At 47.6% G+C, this 24,706-nt stretch overlaps 1 protein-coding gene across 1 annotated transcript in view; it reads left to right on the top strand.

Annotated features, from left to right (window-relative positions):
- Positions 1-2,711: 2,711 nt before the first annotated feature.
- The window catches only part of LOC116353472 (mucin-5AC-like), a gene marked incomplete at its 5' end in the record, with an annotated part of 39,691 nt that continues 17,696 nt past the window's right edge, over positions 2,712-24,706 (top strand). The window contains 7 exons of the mRNA XM_031789245.1: positions 2,712-2,765; positions 14,271-14,327; positions 21,174-21,392; positions 22,140-22,462; positions 23,876-24,056; positions 24,145-24,151; positions 24,190-24,542. Of these exons, the coding sequence (XP_031645105.1) occupies positions 2,712-2,765; positions 14,271-14,327; positions 21,174-21,392; positions 22,140-22,462; positions 23,876-24,056; positions 24,145-24,151; positions 24,190-24,542 (1,194 nt within the window). The remainder of the gene's footprint in view (positions 2,766-14,270; positions 14,328-21,173; positions 21,393-22,139; positions 22,463-23,875; positions 24,057-24,144; positions 24,152-24,189; positions 24,543-24,706) is intronic.

Genomic DNA, 24,706 nt, shown 5'->3' with positions numbered 1-24,706 from the left:
CAGTGACTGCAGCACCTTCTACAACAACTACCACTTCAGCTCCTACTACAACCACAACAGCAGCACCTACTACAACTCCTGCAGTTCCTACAACTGTAGATACCACGACCACTCCACCTGCTGTACTTACTACAACAATCACAACTACAGCTCCTGATACAACAACTGTAGCTACTACGTCAACCACAGCAGCTGCCTCTACGACAACCATAGAAGCTCTAACTACAACCACTGCTGCTCCAACGACCACTACAACTCCAGAAACTATTACGACAACCACTGCAGCTCCTGCAACAACAACTACAACTTCAGCTCCTACGACAACCATAACAACGGCACCTACTACAACTGTAGCTACCACGACCACTCCACCTGCTGTACTTACTACAACAATCACAACTACAGCTCCTGATACAACAACTGTAGCTCCTACGTCAACCACAGCAGCTGCATCTACGACAACCATAGAAGCTCTAACTACAACCACTGCTGCTCCAACGACCACTACAACTCCAGAAACTATTACGACAACCACTGCAGCTCCTGCTACAACAACTACAACTTCAGCTCCTACAACAACCATAACAACGGCACCTACTACAACTCCTGCAGTTCCTACAACTGTAGCTACCACGACCACTCCACCTGCTGTACTTACTACAACAATCACAACTACAGCTCCTGGTACAACAACTGTAGCTCCTACGTCAACCACAGCAGCTGCCTCTACGACAACCATAGAAGCTCTAACTACAACCACTGCTGCTCCAACGACCACTACAACTGCAGAACCTATTACGACAACCACTGCAGCTCCTGCTACAACAATTACAACTTCAGCTCCTACGACAACCACAACAACAGCACCTACAACAACTGTAGCTCCCACGACAACTGCAGCTCCTACAACAACTTTAGCATCTACGACAACCATTGCAGCCCTAACTACAACAACTGCTGCTCCTACGACCACTGCAACTCCACAACCTACTACGACAACCATTGCAGCTCCTACTACAACAACTGCTGTTCTTACGACCACAGTGACTGCAGCACCTTCTACAACAACTACAACTTCAGCTCCTACGACAACCATAACAACGGCACCTACTACAACTCCTGCAGTTCCTACAACTGTAGCTACCACGACCACTCCACCTGCTGTACTTACTACAACAATCACAACTACAGCTCCTGATACAACAACTGTAGCTCCTACGTCAACCACAGCAGCTGCCTCTACGACAAGCATAGAAGCTCTAACTACAACCACTGCTGCTCCAACGACCACTACAACTGCAGAACCTATTACGACAACCACTGCAGCGCCTGATACAACAACTACAACTTCAGCTCCTACGACAACCACAACAACAGCACCTACAACAACTGTAGCTCCCACGACAACTGCAGCTCCTACAACAACTTTAGCATCTACGACAACCATTGCAGCCCTAACTACAACAACTGCTGCTCCTACGACCACTGCAACTCCACAACCTACTATGACCACCAGTGCAGCTCCTACTACAACAACTGCTGTTCTTACAACCACAGTGACTGCAGCACCTTCTACAACAACTACCATTTCAGCTCCTACTACAACCACAACAGCAGCACCTACTACAACTCCTGCAGTTACTACAACTGTGGCTACCACGACCACTCCACCTGCTGTACTTACTACAACAATCACAACTACAGCTCCTGATACAACAACTGTAGCTACTACGTCAACCACAGCAGCTGCCTCTACGACAACCATAGAAGCTCTAACTACAACCACTGCTGCTCCAACGACCACTACAACTGCAGAACCTATTATGACAACCACTGCAGCGCCTGATACAACAACTACAACTTCAGCTCCTACGACAACCACAACAACAGCAACTACAACAACTGTAGCTCCCACGACAACTGCAGCTCCTACAACAACTTTAGCATCTACGACAACCATTGCAGCCCTAACTACAACAACTGCTGCTCCTACGACCACTGCAACTCCACAACCTACTACGACAACCAGTGCAGCTCCTACTACAACAACTGCTGTTCTTACGACCACAGTGACTGCAGCACCTTCTACAACAACTACCACTTCAGCTCCTACTACAACCACAACAGCAGCACCTACTACAACTCCTGCAGTTCCTACAACTGTAGCTACCACGACCACTCCACCTGCTGTACTTACTACAACAATCACAACTACAGCTCCTGATACAACAACTGTAGCTACTACGTCAACCACAGCAGCTGCCTCTACGACAACCATAGAAGCTCTAACTACAACCACTGCTGCTCCAACGAAAACTACAACTCCAGAAACTATTACGACAACCACTGCAGCTCCTGCTACTACAACTACAACTTCAGCTCCTACGACAACCATAACAACGGCACCTACTACAACTGTAGCTACCACGACCACTCCACCTGCTGTACTTACTACAACAATCACAATTACAGCTCCTGATACAACAACTGTAGCCCCTACGTCAACCACAGCAGCTGCCTCTACCACAACCATAGAAGCTCTAACTACAACCACTGCTGCTCCAACGACCACTACAACTCCAGAAACTATTACGACAACCACTGCAGCTCCTGCTACAACAACTACAACTTCAGCTCCTACAACAACCATAACAACGGCACCTACTACAACTCCTGCAGTTCCTACAACTGTAGCTACCACGACCACTCCACCTGCTGTACTTACTACAACAATCACAACTACAGCTCCTGATACAACAACTGTAGCTCCTACGTCAACCACAGCAGCTGCCTCTACGACAACCATAGAAGCTCTAACTACAACCACTGCTGCTCCAACGACAACTACAACTCCAGAAACTATTACGACAACCACTGCAGCACCTGCTACAACAACTACAACTTCAGCTCCTACTACAACCACAACAGCAGTACCTACTACAACTCCTGCAGTTCCTACAACTGTAGCTACCACGACCACTCCACCTGCTGTACTTACTACAACAATCACAACTACAGCTCCTGATACAACAACTGTAGCTCCTACGTCAACCACAGCAGCTGCCTCTACGACAACCATTGCAGCCCTAACTACAACAACTGCTGCTCCTACGACCACTGCAACTCCACAACCTACTACGACAACCAGTGCAGCTCCTACTACAAACTCTGCTGTTCTTACGACCACAGTGACTGCAGCACCTTCTACAACAACTACCACTTCAGCTCCTACTACAACCACAACAGCAGCACCTACTACAACTCCTGCAGTTCCTACAACTGTAGATACCACGACCACTCCACCTGCTGTACTTACTACAACAATCACAACTACAGCTCCTGATACAACAACTGTAGCTACTACGTCAACCACAGCAGCTGCCTCTACGACAACCATAGAAGCTCTAACTACAACCACTGCTGCTCCAACGACCACTACAACTCCAGAAACTATTACGACAACCACTGCAGCTCCTGCTACAACAACTACAACTTCAGCTCCTACAACAACCATAACAACGGCACCTACTACAACTGTAGCTACCACGACCACTCCACCTGCTGTACTTACTACAACAATCACAACTACAGCTCCTGATACAACAACTGTAGCTCCTACGTCAACCACAGCAGCTGCCTCTACGACAACCATAGAAGCTCTAACTACAACCACTGCTGCTCCAACGACCACTACAACTCCAGAAACTATTACGACAACCACTGCAGCTCCTGCAACAACAACTACAACTTCAGCTCCTACGACAACCATAACAACGGCACCTACTACAACTGTAGCTACCACGACCACTCCACCTGCTGTACTTACTACAACAATCACAACTACAGCTCCTGATACAACAACTGTAGCTCCTACGTCAACCACAGCAGCTGCATCTACGACAACCATAGAAGCTCTAACTACAACCACTGCTGCTCCAACGACCACTACAACTCCAGAAACTATTACGACAACCACTGCAGCTCCTGCTACAACAACTACAACTTCAGCTCCTACAACAACCATAACAACGGCACCTACTACAACTGTAGCTACCACGACCACTCCACCTGCTGTACTTACTACAACAATCACAACTACAGCTCCTGATACAACAACTGTAGCTCCTACGTCAACCACAGCAGCTGCCTCTACGACAACCATAGAAGCTCTAACTACAACCACTGCTGCTCCAACGACCACTACAACTCCAGAAACTATTACGACAACCACTGCAGCTCCTGCTACAACAACTACAACTTCAGCTCCTACAACAACCATAACAACGGCACCTACTACAACTCCTGCAGTTCCTACAACTGTAGCTACCACGACCACTCCACCTGCTGTACTTACTACAACAATCACAACTACAGCTCCTGGTACAACAACTGTAGCTCCTACGTCAACCACAGCAGCTGCCTCTACGACAACCATAGAAGCTCTAACTACAACCACTGCTGCTCCAACGACCACTACAACTGCAGAACCTATTACGACAACCACTGCAGCTCCTGCTACAACAATTACAACTTCAGCTCCTACGACAACCACAACAACAGCACCTACAACAACTGTAGCTCCCACGACAACTGCAGCTCCTACAACAACTTTAGCATCTACGACAACCATTGCAGCCCTAACTACAACAACTGCTGCTCCTACGACCACTGCAACTCCACAACCTACTACGACAACCATTGCAGCTCCTACTACAACAACTGCTGTTCTTACGACCACAGTGACTGCAGCACCTTCTACAACAACTACAACTTCAGCTCCTACGACAACCATAACAACGGCACCTACTACAACTCCTGCAGTTCCTACAACTGTAGCTACCACGACCACTCCACCTGCTGTACTTACTACAACAATCACAACTACAGCTCCTGATACAACAACTGTAGCTCCTACGTCAACCACAGCAGCTGCCTCTACGACAAGCATAGAAGCTCTAACTACAACCACTGCTGCTCCAACGACCACTACAACTGCAGAACCTATTACGACAACCACTGCAGCGCCTGATACAACAACTACAACTTCAGCTCCTACGACAACCACAACAACAGCACCTACAACAACTGTAGCTCCCACGACAACTGCAGCTCCTACAACAACTTTAGCATCTACGACAACCATTGCAGCCCTAACTACAACAACTGCTGCTCCTACGACCACTGCAACTCCACAACCTACTATGACCACCAGTGCAGCTCCTACTACAACAACTGCTGTTCTTACAACCACAGTGACTGCAGCACCTTCTACAACAACTACCATTTCAGCTCCTACTACAACCACAACAGCAGCACCTACTACAACTCCTGCAGTTACTACAACTGTGGCTACCACGACCACTCCACCTGCTGTACTTACTACAACAATCACAACTACAGCTCCTGATACAACAACTGTAGCTACTACGTCAACCACAGCAGCTGCCTCTACGACAACCATAGAAGCTCTAACTACAACCACTGCTGCTCCAACGACCACTACAACTGCAGAACCTATTATGACAACCACTGCAGCGCCTGATACAACAACTACAACTTCAGCTCCTACGACAACCACAACAACAGCAACTACAACAACTGTAGCTCCCACGACAACTGCAGCTCCTACAACAACTTTAGCATCTACGACAACCATTGCAGCCCTAACTACAACAACTGCTGCTCCTACGACCACTGCAACTCCACAACCTACTACGACAACCAGTGCAGCTCCTACTACAACAACTGCTGTTCTTACGACCACAGTGACTGCAGCACCTTCTACAACAACTACCACTTCAGCTCCTACTACAACCACAACAGCAGCACCTACTACAACTCCTGCAGTTCCTACAACTGTAGCTACCACGACCACTCCACCTGCTGTACTTACTACAACAATCACAACTACAGCTCCTGATACAACAACTGTAGCTACTACGTCAACCACAGCAGCTGCCTCTACGACAACCATAGAAGCTCTAACTACAACCACTGCTGCTCCAACGAAAACTACAACTCCAGAAACTATTACGACAACCACTGCAGCTCCTGCTACTACAACTACAACTTCAGCTCCTACGACAACCATAACAACGGCACCTACTACAACTGTAGCTACCACGACCACTCCACCTGCTGTACTTACTACAACAATCACAATTACAGCTCCTGATACAACAACTGTAGCCCCTACGTCAACCACAGCAGCTGCCTCTACCACAACCATAGAAGCTCTAACTACAACCACTGCTGCTCCAACGACCACTACAACTCCAGAAACTATTACGACAACCACTGCAGCTCCTGCTACAACAACTACAACTTCAGCTCCTACAACAACCATAACAACGGCACCTACTACAACTCCTGCAGTTCCTACAACTGTAGCTACCACGACCACTCCACCTGCTGTACTTACTACAACAATCACAACTACAGCTCCTGATACAACAACTGTAGCTCCTACGTCAACCACAGCAGCTGCCTCTACGACAACCATAGAAGCTCTAACTACAACCACTGCTGCTCCAACGACAACTACAACTCCAGAAACTATTACGACAACCACTGCAGCACCTGCTACAACAACTACAACTTCAGCTCCTACTACAACCACAACAGCAGTACCTACTACAACTCCTGCAGTTCCTACAACTGTAGCTACCACGACCACTCCACCTGCTGTACTTACTACAACAATCACAACTACAGCTCCTGATACAACAACTGTAGCTCCTACGTCAACCACAGCAGCTGCCTCTACGACAACCATAGAAGCTCTAACTACAACCACTGCTGCTCCATCGACCACTACAACTCCAGAAACTATTACGACAACCACTGCAGCTCCTGCAACAACAACTACAACTTCAGCTCCTACGACAACCATAACAACGGCACCTACTACAACTGTAGCTACCACGACCACTCCACCTGCTGTACTTACTACAACAATCACAACTACAGCTCCTGATACAACAACTGTAGCTCCTACGTCAACCACAGCAGCTGCATCTACGACAACCATAGAAGCTCTAACTACAACCACTGCTGCTCCAACGACCACTACAACTCCAGAAACTATTACGACAACCACTGCAGCTCCTGCTACAACAACTACAACTTCAGCTCCTACAACAACCATAACAACGGCACCTACTACAACTGTAGCTACCACGACCACTCCACCTGCTGTACTTACTACAACAATCACAACTACAGCTCCTGATACAACAACTGTAGCTCCTACGTCAACCACAGCAGCTGCCTCTACGACAACCATAGAAGCTCTAACTACAACCACTGCTGCTCCAACGACCACTACAACTCCAGAAACTATTACGACAACCACTGCAGCTCCTGCTACAACAACTACAACTTCAGCTCCTACAACAACCATAACAACGGCACCTACTACAACTCCTGCAGTTCCTACAACTGTAGCTACCACGACCACTCCACCTGCTGTACTTACTACAACAATCACAACTACAGCTCCTGGTACAACAACTGTAGCTCCTACGTCAACCACAGCAGCTGCCTCTACGACAACCATAGAAGCTCTAACTACAACCACTGCTGCTCCAACGACCACTACAACTGCAGAACCTATTACGACAACCACTGCAGCTCCTGCTACAACAATTACAACTTCAGCTCCTACGACAACCACAACAACAGCACCTACAACAACTGTAGCTCCCACGACAACTGCAGCTCCTACAACAACTTTAGCATCTACGACAACCATTGCAGCCCTAACTACAACAACTGCTGCTCCTACGACCACTGCAACTCCACAACCTACTACGACAACCAGTGCAGCTCCTACTACAACAACTGCTGTTCTTACGACCACAGTGACTGCAGCACCTTCTACAACAACTACAACTTCAGCTCCTACGACAACCATAACAACGGCACCTACTACAACTCCTGCAGTTCCTACAACTGTAGCTACCACGACCACTCCACCTGCTGTACTTACTACAACAATCACAACTACAGCTCCTGATACAACAACTGTAGCTCCTACGTCAACCACAGCAGCTGCCTCTACGACAAGCATAGAAGCTCTAACTACAACCACTGCTGCTCCAACGACCACTACAACTGCAGAACCTATTACGACAACCACTGCAGCGCCTGATACAACAACTACAACTTCAGCTCCTACGACAACCACAACAACAGCACCTACAACAACTGTAGCTCCCACGACAACTGCAGCTCCTACAACAACTTTAGCATCTACGACAACCATTGCAGCCCTAACTACAACAACTGCTGCTCCTACGACCACTGCAACTCCACAACCTACTATGACAACCAGTGCAGCTCCTACTACAACAACTGCTGTTCTTACAACCACAGTGACTGCAGCACCTTCTACAACAACTACCATTTCAGCTCCTACTACAACCACAACAGCAGCACCTACTACAACTCCTGCAGTTACTACAACTGTGGCTACCACGACCACTCCACCTGCTGTACTTACTACAACAATCACAACTACAGCTCCTGATACAACAACTGTAGCTACTACGTCAACCACAGCAGCTGCCTCTACGACAACCATAGAAGCTCTAACTACAACCACTGCTGCTCCAACGACCACTACAACTGCAGAACCTATTATGACAACCACTGCAGCGCCTGATACAACAACTACAACTTCAGCTCCTACGACAACCACAACAACAGCAACTACAACAACTGTAGCTCCCACGACAACTGCAGCTCCTACAACAACTTTAGCATCTACGACAACCATTGCAGCCCTAACTACAACAACTGCTGCTCCTACGACCACTGCAACTCCACAACCTACTACGACAACCAGTGCAGCTCCTACTACAACAACTGCTGTTCTTACGACCACAGTGACTGCAGCACCTTCTACAACAACTACCACTTCAGCTCCTACTACAACCACAACAGCAGCACCTACTACAACTCCTGCAGTTCCTACAACTGTAGCAACCTCGACCACTCCACCTGCTGTACTTACTACAACAATCACAACTACAGCTCCTGATACAACAACTGTAGCTACTACGTCAACCACAGCAGCTGCCTCTACGACAACCATAGAAGCTCTAACTACAACCACTGCTGCTCCAACGACCACTACAACTGCAGAACCTATTACGACAACCACTGCAGCGCCTGATACAACAACTACAACTTCAGCTCCTACGACAACCACAACAACAGCAACTACAACAACTGTAGCTCCCACGACAACTGCAGCTCCTACAACAACTTTAGCATCTACGACAACCATTGCAGCCCTAACTACAACAACTGCTGCTCCTACGACCACTGCAACTCCACAACCTACTACGACAACCAGTGCAGCTCCTACTACAACAACTGCTGTTCTTACGACCACAGTGACTGCAGCACCTTCTACAACAACTACCACTTCAGCTCCTACTACAACCACAACAGCAGCACCTACTACAACTCCTGCAGTTCCTACAACTGTAGCTACCACGACCACTCCACCTGCTGTACTTACTACAACAATCACAACTACAGCTCCTGATACAACAACTGTAGCTACTACGTCAACCACAGCAGCTGCCTCTACGACAACCATAGAAGCTCTAACTACAACCACTGCTGCTCCAACGAAAACTACAACTCCAGAAACTATTACGACAACCACTGCAGCTCCTGCTACTACAACTACAACTTCAGCTCCTACGACAACCATAACAACGGCACCTACTACAACTGTAGCTACCACGACCACTCCACCTGCTGTACTTACTACAACAATCACAATTACAGCTCCTGATACAACAACTGTAGCCCCTACGTCAACCACAGCAGCTGCCTCTACCACAACCATAGAAGCTCTAACTACAACCACTGCTGCTCCAACGACCACTACAACTCCAGAAACTATTACGACAACCACTGCAGCTCCTGCTACAACAACTACAACTTCAGCTCCTACAACAACCATAACAACGGCACCTACTACAACTCCTGCAGTTCCTACAACTGTAGCTACCACGACCACTCCACCTGCTGTACTTACTACAACAATCACAACTACAGCTCCTGATACAACAACTGTAGCTCCTACGTCAACCACAGCAGCTGCCTCTACGACAACCATAGAAGCTCTAACTACAACCACTGCTGCTCCAACGACAACTACAACTCCAGAAACTATTACGACAACCACTGCAGCACCTGCTACAACAACTACAACTTCAGCTCCTACTACAACCACAACAGCAGTACCTACTACAACTCCTGCAGTTCCTACAACTGTAGCTACCACGACCACTCCACCTGCTGTACTTACTACAACAATCACAACTACAGCTCCTGATACAACAACTGTAGCTACTACGTCATCCACAGCAGCTTCCTCTACGACAACCATAGAAGCTCTAACTACAACCACTGCTGCTCCAACGACCACTACAACTCCAGAAACTATTACGACAACCACTGCAGCTCCTGATACAACAACTACAACTTCAGCTCCTACGACAACCATAACAACGGCACCTACTACAACTGTAGCTACCACGACCACTCCACCTGCTGTACTTACTACAAAAACCACAATTACAGCTCCTGATACAACAACTGTAGCTCCTACGTCAACCACAGCAGCTGCCTCTACGACAACCATAGAAGCTCTAACTACAACCACTGCTGCTCCAACGACCACTACAACTCCAGAAACTATTACGACAACCACTGCAGCTCCTGCTACAACAACTACAACTTCAGCTCCTACGACAACCATAACAACGGCACCTACTACAACTGTAGCTACCACGACCACTCCACCTGCTGTACTTACTACAACAATCACAACTACAGCTCCTGATACAACAACTGTAGCTCCTACGTCAACCACAGCAGCTGTCTCTACGACAACCATAGAAGCTCTAACTACAACCATAGAAGCTCTAACTACAACCACTGCTGCTCCAACGACCACTACAACTCCAGAAACTATTACGACAACCACTGCATCTCCTGCAACAACAACTACAACTTCAGCTCCTACGACAACCATAACAACGGCACCTACTACAACTGTAGCTACCACGACCACTCCACCTGCTGTACTTACTACAACAATCACAACTACAGCTCCTGATACAACAACTGTAGCTCCTACGTCAACCACAGCAGCTGCATCTACGACAACCATAGAAGCTCTAACTACAACCACTGCTGCTCCAACGACCACTACAACTCCAGAAACTATTACGACAACCACTGCATCTCCTGCAACAACAACTACAACTTCAGCTCCTACGACAACCATAACAACGGCACCTACCTCAACTGTAGCTACCACGACCACTCCACCTGCTGTACTTACTACAACAATCACAACTACAGCTCCTGATACAACAACTGTAGCTCCTACGTCAACCACAGCAGCTGCCTCTACGACAACCATAGAAGCTCTAACTACAACCACTGCTGCTCCAACGACAACTACAACTCCAGAAACTATTACGACAACCACTGCAGCACCTGCTACAACAACTACAACTTCAGCTCCTACTACAACCACAACAGCAGTACCTACTACAACTCCTGCAGTTCCTACAACTGTAGCTACCACGACCACTCCACCTGCTGTACTTACTACAACAATCACAACTACAGCTCCTGATACAACAACTGTAGCTACTACGTCAACCACAGCAGCTTCCTCTACGACAACCATAGAAGCTCTAACTACAACCACTGCTGCTCCAACGACCACTACAACTCCAGAAACTATTACGACAACCACTGCAGCTCCTGATACAACAACTACAACTTCAGCTCCTACGACAACCATAACAACGGCACCTACTACAACTGTAGCTACCACGACCACTCCACCTGCTGTACTTACTACAAAAACCACAATTACAGCTCCTGATACAACAACTGTAGCTCCTACGTCAACCACAGCAGCTGCCTCTACGACAACCATAGAAGCTCTAACTACAACCACTGCTGCTCCAACGACCACTACAACTCCAGAAACTATTACGACAACCACTGCAGCTCCTGCTACAACAACTACAACTTCAGCTCCTACGACAACCATAACAACGGCACCTACTACAACTGTAGCTACCACGACCACTCCACCTGCTGTACTTACTACAACAATCACAACTACAGCTCCTGATACAACAACTGTAGCTCCTACGTCAACCACAGCAGCTGTCTCTACGGCAACCATAGAAGCTCTAACTACAACCATAGAAGCTCTAACTACAACCACTGCTGCTCCAACGACCACTACAACTCCAGAAACTATTACGACAACCACTGCATCTCCTGCAACAACAACTACAACTTCAGCTCCTACGACAACCATAACAACGGCACCTACCTCAACTGTAGCTACCACGACCACTCCACCTGCTGTACTTACTACAACAATCACAACTACAGCTCCTGATACAACAACTGTAGCTCCTACGTCAACCACAGCAGCTGCATCTACGACAACCATAGAAGCTCTAACTACAACCACTGCTGCTCCAACGACCACTACAACTCCAGAAACTATTACGACAACCACTGCAGCACCTGCTACAACAACTACAACTTCAGCTCCTACTACAACCACAACAGCAGTACCTACTACAACTCCTGCAGTTCCTACAACTGTAGCTACCACGACCACTCCACCTGCTGTACTTACTACAACAATCACAACTACAGCTCCTGATACAACAACTGTAGCTACTACGTCAACCACAGCAGCTTCCTCTACGACAACCATAGAAGCTCTAACTACAACCACTGCTGCTCCAACGACCACTACAACTCCAGAAACTATTACGACAACCACTGCAGCTCCTGATACAACAACTACAACTTCAGCTCCTACGACAACCATAACAACGGCACCTACTACAACTGTAGCTACCACGACCACTCCACCTGCTGTACTTACTACAAAAACCACAATTACAGCTCCTGATACAACAACTGTAGCTCCTACGTCAACCACAGCAGCTGCCTCTACGACAACCATAGAAGCTCTAACTACAACCACTGCTGCTCCAACGACCACTACAACTCCAGAAACTATTACGACAACCACTGCAGCTCCTGCTACAACAACTACAACTTCAGCTCCTACGACAACCATAACAACGGCACCTACTACAACTGTAGCTACCACGACCACTCCACCTGCTGTACTTACTACAACAATCACAACTACAGCTCCTGATACAACAACTGTAGCTCCTACGTCAACCACAGCAGCTGTCTCTACGGCAACCATAGAAGCTCTAACTACAACCATAGAAGCTCTAACTACAACCACTGCTGCTCCAACGACCACTACAACTCCAGAAACTATTACGACAACCACTGCATCTCCTGCAACAACAACTACAACTTCAGCTCCTACGACAACCATAACAACGGCACCTACCTCAACTGTAGCTACCACGACCACTCCACCTGCTGTACTTACTACAACAATCACAACTACAGCTCCTGATACAACAACTGTAGCTCCTACGTCAACCACAGCAGCTGCATCTACGACAACCATAGAAGCTCTAGCTACAACCACTGCTGCTCCAACGACCACTACAACTCCAGAAACTATTACGACAACCACTGCAGCTCCTGCTACAACAACTACAACTTCAGCTCCTACAACAACCATAACAACGGCACCTACTACAACTGTAGCTACCACGACCACTCCACCTGCTGTACTTACTACAACAATCACAACTACAGCTCCTGATACAACAACTGTAGCTCCTACGTCAACCACAGCAGCTGCCTCTACGACAACCATAGAAGCTCTAACTACAACCACTGCTGCTCCAACGACCACTACAACTCCAGAAACTATTACGACAACCACTGCAGCTCCTGCTACAACAACTACAACTTCAGCTCCTACAACAACCATAACAACGGCACCTACTACAACTCCTGCAGTTCCTACAACTGTAGCTACCACGACCACTCCACCTGCTGTACTTTCTACAACAATCACAACTACAGCTCCTGGTACAACAACTGTAGCTCCTACGTCAACCACAGCAGCTGCCTCTACGACAACCATAGAAGCTCTAACTACAACCACTGCTGCTCCAACAACCACTACAACTGCAGAACCTATTACGACAACCACTGCAGCTCCTGCTACAACAATTATTACTTCAGCTCCTACGACAACCACAACAACAGCACCTACAACAACTTTAGCATCTACGACAACCATTGCAGCCCTAACTACAACAACTGCTGCTCCTACGACCACTGCAACTCCACAACCTACTACGACAACCAGTGCAGCTCCTACTACAACAACTGCTGTTCTTACGACCACAGTGACTGCAGCACCTTCTACAACAACTACAACTTCAGCTCCTACGACAACCATAACAACGGCACCTACTACAACTCCTGCAGTTCCTACAACTGTAGCTACCACGACCACTCCACCTGCTGTACTTACTACAACAATCACAACTACAGCTCCTGATACAACAACTGTAGCTCCTACGTCAACCACAGCAGCTGCCTCTACGACAAGCATAGAAGCTCTAACTACAACCACTGCTGCTCCAACGACCACTACAACTGCAGAACCTATTACGACAACCACTGCAGCGCCTGATACAACAACTACAACTTCAGCTCCTACGACAACCACAACAACAGCACCTACAACAACTGTAGCTCCCACGACAACTGCAGCTCCTACAACAACTTTAGCATCTACGACAACCATTGCAGCCCTAACTACAACAACTGCTGCTCCTACGACCACTGCAACTCCACAACCTACTATGACAACCAGTGCAGCTCCTACTACAACAACTGCTGTTCTTACAACCACAGTGACTGCAGCACCTTCTACAACAACTACCATTTCAGCTCCTACTACAACCACAACAGCAGCACCTACTACAACTCCTGCAATTACTACAACTGTGGCTACCACGACCACTCCACCTGCTGTACTTACTACAACAATCACAACTACAGCTCCTGATACAACAACTGTAGCTACTACGTCAACCACAGCAGCTGCCTCTACGACAACCATAGAAGCTCTAACTACAACCACTGCTGCTCCAACGACCACTACAACTGCAGAACCTATTATGACAACCACTGCAGCGCCTGATACAACAACTACAACTTCAGCTCCTACGACAACCACAACAACAGCAACTACAACAACTGTAGCTCCCACGACAACTGCAGCTCCTACAACAACTTTAGCATCTACGACAACCATTGCAGCCCTAACTACAACAACTGCTGCTCCTACGACCACTGCAACTCCACAACCTACTACGACAACCAGTGCAGCTCCTACTACAACAACTGCTGTTCTTACGACCACAGTGACTGCAGCACCTTCTACAACAACTACCACTTCAGCTCCTACTACAACCACAAAAGCAGTACCTACTACAACTCCTGCAGTTCCTACAACTGTAGCTACCACGACCACTCCACCTGCTGTACTTACTACAACAATCACAACTACAGCTCCTGATACAACAACTGTAGCTACTACGTCAACCACAGCAGCTTCCTCTACGACAACCATAGAAGCTCTAACTACAACCACTGCTGCTCCAACGACCACTACAACTCCAGAAACTATTACGACAACCACTGCAGCACCTGATACAACAACTACAACTTCAGCTCCTACGACAACCATAACAACGGCACCTACTACAACTGTAGCTACCACGACCACTCCACCTGCTGTACTTACTACAACAATCACAACTACAGCTCCTGATACAACAACTGTAGCTCCTACGTCAACCACAGCAGCTGCCTCTACGACAACCATAGAAGCTCTAACTACAACCACTGCTGCTCCAACGACCACTACAACTCCAGAAACTATTACGACAACCACTGCAGCTCCTGCTACAACAACTACAACTTCAGCTCCTACGACAACCATAACAACGGCACCTACTACAACTGTAGCTACCACGACCACTCCACCTGCTGTACTTACTACAACAATCACAACTACAGCTCCTGATACAACAACTGTAGCTCCTACGTCAACCACAGCAGCTGTCTCTACGACAACCATAGAAGCTCTAACTACAACCATAGAAGCTCTAACTACAACCACTGCTGCTCCAACGACCACTACAACTCCAGAAACTATTACGACAACCACTGCAGCTCCTGCAACAACAACTACAACTTCAGCTCCTACGACAACCATAACAACGGCACCTACTACAACTGTAGCTACCACGACCACTCCACCTGCTGTACTTACTACAACAATCACAACTACAGCTCCTGATACAACAACTGTAGCTCCCACGACAACTGCAGCTCCTACAACAACTTTAGCATCTACGACAACCATTGCAGCCCTAACTACAACAACTGCTGCTCCTACGACCACTGCAACTCCACAACCTACTACGACAACCAGTGCAGCTCCTACTACAACAACTGCTGTTCTTACGACCACAGTGACTGCAGCACCTTCTACAACAACTACAACTTCAGCTCCTACGACAACCATAACAACGGCACCTACTACAACTCCTGCAGTTCCTACAACTGTAGCTACCACGACCACTCCACCTGCTGTACTTACTACAACAATCACAACTACAGCTCCTGATACAACAACTGTAGCTCCTACGTCAACCACAGCAGCTGCCTCTACGACAAGCATAGAAGCTCTAACTACAACCACTGCTGCTCCAACGACCACTACAACTCCAGAAACTATTACGACAACCACTGCAGCTCCTGCAACAACAACTACAACTTCAGCTCCTACGACAACCATAACAACGGCACCTACTACAACTGTAGCTACCACGACCACTCCACCTGCTGTACTTACTACAACAATCACAACTACAGCTCCTGATACAACAACTGTAGCTCCTACGTCAACCACAGCAGCTGCATCTACGACAACCATAGAAGCTCTAACTACAACCACTGCTGCTCCAACGACCACTACAACTCCAGAAACTATTACGACAACCACTGCAGCTCCTGCTACAACAACTACAACTTCAGCTCCTACAACAACCATAACAACGGCACCTACTACAACTGTAGCTACCACGACCACTCCACCTGCTGTACTTACTACAACAATCACAACTACAGCTCCTGATACAACAACTGTAGCTCCTACGTCAACCACAGCAGCTGCCTCTACGACAACCATAGAAGCTCTAACTACAACCACTGCTGCTCCAACAACCACTACAACTCCAGAAACTATTACGACAACCACTGCAGCTCCTGCTACAACAACTACAACTTCAGCTCCTACAACAACCATAACAACGGCACCTACTACAACTCCTGCAGTTCCTACAACTGTAGCTACCACGACCACTCCACCTGCTGTACTTACTACAACAATCACAACTACAGCTCCTGGGAGAACAACTGTAGCTCCTACGTCAACCAAAGCAGCTGCCTCTACGACAACCATAGAAGCTCTAACTACAACCACTGCTGCTCCAACAACCACTACAACTGCAGAACCTATTACGACAACCACTGCAGCTCCTGCTACAACAATTATTACTTCAGCTCCTACGACAACCACAACAACAGCACCTACAACAACTTTAGCATCTACGACAACCATTGCAGCCCTAACTACAACAACTGCTGCTCCTACGACCACTGCAACTCCACAACCTACTACGACAACCAGTGCAGCTACTACTACAACAACTGCTGTTCTTACGACCACAGTGACTGCAGCACCTTCTACAACAACTACAACTTCAGCTCCTACGACAACCATAACAACGGCACCTACTACAACTCCTGCAGTTCCTACAACTGTAGCTACCACGACCACTCCACCTGCTGTACTTACTACAACAATCACAACTACAGCTCCTGATACAACAACTGTAGCTCCTACGTCAACCACAGCAGCTGCCTCTACGACAACCATAGAAGCTCTAACTACAACCACTGCTGCTCCAACGACAACTACAACTCCAGAAACTATTACGACAACCACTGCAGCTCCTGATACAACAACTACAACTTCAGCTCCTACGACAACCATAACAACGGCACCTACTACAACTGTAGCTACCACGACCACTCCACCTGCTGTACTTACTACAAAAATCACAATTACAGCTCCTGATACAACAACTGTAGCTCCTACGTCAACCACAGCAGCTGCCTCTACGACAACCATAGAAGCTCTAACTACAACCACTGCTGCTCCAACGACCACTACAACTCCAGAAACTATTACGACAACCACTGCAGCTCCTGCTACAACAACTACAACTTCAGCTCCTACGACAACCATAACAACGGCACCTACTACAACTGTAGCTACCACGACCACTCCACCTGCTGTACTTACTACAACAATCACAACTACAGCTCCTGATACAACAACTGTAGCTCCTACGTCAACCACAGCAGCTGTCTCTACGACAACCATAGAAGCTCTAACTACAACCACTGCTGCTCCAACGACCACTACAACTCCAGAAACTATTACGACAACCACTGCAGCTCCTGCTACAACAACTACAACTTCAGCTCCTACAACAACCATAACAACGGCACCTACTACAACTCCTGCAGTTCCTACAACTGTAGCTACCACGACCACTCCACCTGCTGTACTTACTACAACAATCACAACTACAGCTCCTGGTACAACAACTGTAGCTCCTACGTCAACCACAGCAGCTGCCTCTACGACAACCATAGAAGCTCTAACTACAACCACTGCTGCTCCAACAACCACTACAACTGCAGAACCTATTACGACAACCACTGCAGCTCCTGCTACAACAATTATTACTTCAGCTCCTACGACAACCACAACAACAGCACCTACAACAACTGTAGCTCCAACGACAACTGCAGCTCCTACAACAACTTTAGCATCTACGACAACCATTGCAGCCCTAACTACAACAACTGCTGCTCCTACGACCACTGCAACTCCACAACCTACTACGACAACCAGTGCAGCTCCTACTACAACAACTGCTGTTCTTACGACCACAGTGACTGCAGCACCTTCTACAACAACTACAACTTCATCTCCTACAACAACCATAACAACGGCACCTACTACAACTCCTGCAGTTCCTACAACTGTAGCTAACACGACCACTCCACCTGCTGTACTTACTACAACAATCACAACTACAGCTCCTGATACAACAACTGTAGCTACTACGTCAACCACAGCAGCTGCCTCTACAACAACCATAGAAGCTCTAACTACAACCACTGCAACTCCAGAAACTATTACGACAACCACTGCAGCTCCTGCTACAACAACTACAACTTCAGCTCCTACGACAACCAAAACAACGGCACCTACTACAACTGAAGCTACCACGACCACTCCACCTGCTGTACTTACTACAACAATCACAATTACAGCTCCTGATACAACAACTGTAGCTCCTACGTCAACCACAGCAGCTGCCTCTACGACAACCATAGAAGCTCTAACTACAACCACTGCTGCTCCAACGACCACTACAACTCCAGAAACTATTACGACAACCACTGCAGCTCCTGCTACAACAACTACAACTTCAGCTCCTACGACAACCATAACAACGGCACCTACTACAACTGTAGCTTCCACGACCACTCCACCTGCTGTACTTACTACAAAAATCACAATTACAGCTCCTGATACAACAACTGTAGCTCCTACGTCAACCACAGCAGCTGCCTCTACGACAACCATAGAAGCTCTAACTACAACCACTGCTGCTCCATCGACCACTACAACTGCAGAACCTATTACGACAACCACTGCAGCGCCTGATACAACAACTACAACTTCAGCTCCTACGACAACCACAACAACAGCAACTACAACAACTGTAGCTCCCACGACAACTGCAGCTCCTACAACAACTTTAGCATCTACGACAACCATTGCAGCCCTAACTACAACAACTGCTGCTCCTACGACCACTGCAACTCCACAACCTAATACGACAACCAGTGCAGCTCCTACTACAACAACTGCTGTTCTTACGACCAAAGTGACTGCAGCACCTTCTACAACAACTACAACTTCAGCTCCTACTACAACCACAACAGCAGCACCTACTACAACTCCTGCAGTTCCTACAACTGTAGCTACCACGACCACTCCACCTGCTGTACTTACTACAACAATCACAACTACAGCTCCTGATACAACAACTGTAGCTACTACGTCAACCACAGCAGCTGCCTCTACGACAACCATAGAAGCTCTAACTACAACCACTGCTGCTCCAACGACCACTACAACTCCAGAAACTATTACGACAACCACTGCAGCTCCTGCTACAACAACTACAACTTCAGCTCCTACGACAACCATAACAACGGCACCTACTACAACTGTAGCTACCACGACCACTCCACCTGCTGTACTTACTACAACAATCACAAGTACAGCTCCTGATACAACAACTGTAGCTCCTACGTCAACCACAGCAGCTGCCTCTATGACAACCATAGAAGTTCTAACTACAACCACTGCTGCTCCAACGACAACTACAACTCCAGAAACTATTACGACAACCACTGCAGCTCCTGCTACAACAACTACAACTTCAGCTCCTACTACAACCACAACAGCAGCACCTACTACAACTCCTGCAGTTCCTACAACTGTAGCTACCACGACCACTCCACCTGCTGTACTTACTACAACAATCACAACTACAGCTCCTGATACAACAACTGTAGCTACTACGTCAACCATAGCAGCTGCCTCTACGACAACCATAGAAGCTCTAACTACAACCACTGCTGCTCCAACGACCACTACAACTCCAGAAACTATTACGACAACCACTGCAGCTCCTGCTACAACAACTACAACTTCAGCTCCTACGACAACCATAACAACGGCACCTACTACAACTGTAGCTTCCACGACCACTCCACCTGCTGTACTTACTACAAAAATCACAATTACAGCTCCTGATACAACAACTGTAGCTCCTACGTCAACCACAGCAGCTGCCTCTACGACAACCATAGAAGCTCTAACTACAACCACTGCTGCTCCAACGACCACTACAACTCCAGAAACTATTACGACAACCACTGCAGCTCCTGCTACAACAACTACAACTTCAGTTCCTACAACAACCATAACAACGGCACCTACTACAACTCCTGCAGTTCCTACAACTGTAGATACCACGACCACTCCACCTGCTGTACTTACTACAACAATCACAACTTCAGCTCCTGGTACCACAAATGTAGCTCCTACGTCAACCACAGCAGCTGCCTCTACGACAACCATAGAAGCTCTAACTACAACCACTGCTGCTCCAACGACCACTACAACTGCAGAACCTATTACGACAACCACTGCAGCTCCTGCTACAACAATTACAACTTCAGCTCCTACGACAACCACAACAACAGCACCTTCAACAACTGTAGCTCCAACGACAACTGCAGCTCCTACAACAACTTTAGCATCTACGACAACCATTGCAGCCCTAACTACAACAACTGCTGCTCCTACGACCACTGCAACTCCACAACCTACTACGACAACCAGTGTAGCTCCTACTACAACAACTGCTGTTCTTACGACCACAGTGACTGCAGCACCTTCTACAACAACTACAACTTCAGCTCCTACTACAAACACAACAGCAGCACCTACTACAACTACTGCAGTTCCTACAACTGTAGCTAACACGACCACTCCACCTGCTGTACTTACTACAACAATCACAACTACAGCTCCTGATACAACAACTGTAGCTACTACGTCAACCACAGCAGCTGCCTCTACAACAACCATAGAAGCTCTAACTACAACCACTGCAACTCCAGAAACTATTACGACAACCACTGCAGCTCCTACTACAACAACTACAACTTCAGCTCCTACTACAACCACAACAGCAGCACCTACTACAACTCCTGCAGTTCCTACAACTGTAGCTACCACGACCACTCCCCCTGCTGTACTTACTACAACAATCACAACTACAGCTCCTGATACAACAACTGTAGCTACTACGTCAACCATAGCAGCTGCCTCTACGACAACCATAGAAGCTCTAACTACAACCACTGCTGCTCCAACGACCACTACAACTCCAGAAACTAGTACGACAACCACTGCAGCTCCTGCTACAACAACTACAACTTCAGCTCCTACGACAACCATAACAACGGCACCTACTACAACTGTAGCTTCCACGACCACTCCACCTGCTGTACTTACTACAAAAATCACAATTACAGCTCCTGATACAACAACTGTAGCTCCTACGTCAACCACAGCAGCTGCCTCTACGACAACCATAGAAGCTCTAACTACAACCACTGCTGCTCCAACGACCACTACAACTCCAGAAACTATTACGACAACCACTGCAGCTCCTGCTACAACAACTACAACTTCAGCACCTACGACAACCATAACAACGGCACCTACTACAACTGTAGCTACCACGACCACTCCACCTGCTGTACTTACTACAACAATCACAACTACAGCTCCTGATACAACAACTGTAGCTCCTACGTCAACCACAGCAGCTGCCTCTACGACAACCATAGAAGCTCTAACTACAACCACTGCTGCTCCAATGACCACTACAACTCCAGAAACTATTACGACAACCACTGCAGCTCCTGCTACAACAACTACAACTTCAGTTCCTACAACAACCATAACAACGGCACCTACTACAACTCCTGCAGTTCCTACAACTGTAGCTACCACGACCACTCCACCTGCTGTACTTACTACAACAATCACAACTACAGCTCCTGATACAACAACTGTAGCTCCTGCGTCAACCACAGCAGCTGCCTCTACGACAACCATAGAAGCTCTAACTACAACCACTGCTGCTCCAACGACCACTACAACTCCAGAAACTATTACGACAACCAGTGCAGCTCCTGCTACAACAACTACAACTTCAGCTCCTACAACAACCATAACAACGGCACCTACTACAACTCCTGCAGTTCCTACAACTGTAGCTACCACGACCACTCCACCTGCTGTACTTACTACAACAATCACAACTACAGCTCCTGATACAACAACTGTAGCTCCTACGTCAACCACAGCAGCTGCCTCTACGACAACCATAGAAGCTCTAACTACAACCACTGCTGCTCCAACGACCACTACAACTCCAGAAACTATTACGACAACCACTGCAGCTCCTGCTACAACAATTACAACTTCAGCTATTACGACAACTACAACAACAGCACCTACAACAACTGTAGCTCCCATGACAACTGCAGCTCCTACAACAACTTTAGCATCTACGACAAACATTGCAGCCCTAACTACAACAACTGCTGCTCCTACGACCACTGCAACTCCACAACCTACTACGACAACCAGTGCAGCTCCTACTACAACAACTGCTGTTCTTACGACCACAGTGACTGCAGCACCTTCTACAGCATCTACAACTTCAGCTCCTACGACCACCATAACAACGGCACCTACTACAACTCCTGCAGTTCCTACAACTGTAGCTACCACGACCACTCCACCTGCTGTACTTACTACAACAATCACAACTACAGCTCCTGATACAACAACTGTAGCTCCTACGTCAACCACAGCAGCTGCCTCTACGACAACCATAGAAGCTCTAACTACAACCACTGCTGCTCCAACGACCACTACAACTGCAGAACCTATTACGACAACCACTGCAGCGCCTGATACAACAACTACAACTTCAGCTCCTACGACAACCACAACAACAGCAACTACAACAACTGTAGCTCCCACGACAACTGCAGCTCCTACAACAACTTTAGCATCTACGACAACCATTGCAGCCCTAACTACAACAACTGCTGCTCCTACGACCACTGCAACTCCACAACCCAATACGACAACCAGTGCAGCTCCTACTACAACAACTGCTGTTCTTACGACCACAGTGACTGCAGCACCTTCTACAACAACTACAACTTCAGCTCCTACTACAACCACAACAGCAGGACCTACTACAACTCCTGCAGTTCCTACAACTGTAGCTACCACGACCACTCCACCTGCTGTACTTACTACAACAATCACAACTACAGCTCCTGATACAACAACTGTAGCTCCTACGTCAACCACAGCAGCTGCCTCTACGACAACCATAGAAGCTCTAACTACAACCACTGCTGCTCCAACGACCACTACAACTGCAGAACCTATTACGACAACCACTGCAGCGCCTGATACAACATCTACAACTTCAGCTCCTACGACAACCACAACAACAGCAACTACAACAACTGTAGCTCCCACGACAACTGCAGCTCCTACAACAACTTTAGCATCTACGACAACCATTGCAGCCCTAACTACAACAACTGCTGCTCCTACGACCACTGCAACTCCACAACCTAATACGACAACCAGTGCAGCTCCTAATACAACAACTGCTGTTCTTACGACCACAGTGACTGCAGCACCTTCTACAACAACTACAACTTCAGCTCCTACTACAACCACAACAGCAGCACCTACTACAACTCCTGCAGTTCCTACAGCTGTAGCTACCACCACCACTCCACCTGCTGTACTTACTACAACAATCACAACTACAGCTCCTGATACAACAACTGTAGCTACTACGTCAACCACAGCAGCTGCCTCTACGACAACCATAGAAGCTAT

Source organism: Oncorhynchus kisutch, linkage group LG14 (genome assembly GCF_002021735.2).
Source record: "Oncorhynchus kisutch isolate 150728-3 linkage group LG14, Okis_V2, whole genome shotgun sequence".
Classification (NCBI taxonomy): Eukaryota; Metazoa; Chordata; class Actinopteri; order Salmoniformes; family Salmonidae; genus Oncorhynchus; species Oncorhynchus kisutch.
This window is presented reverse-complemented; position numbering and strand designations above follow the sequence as displayed.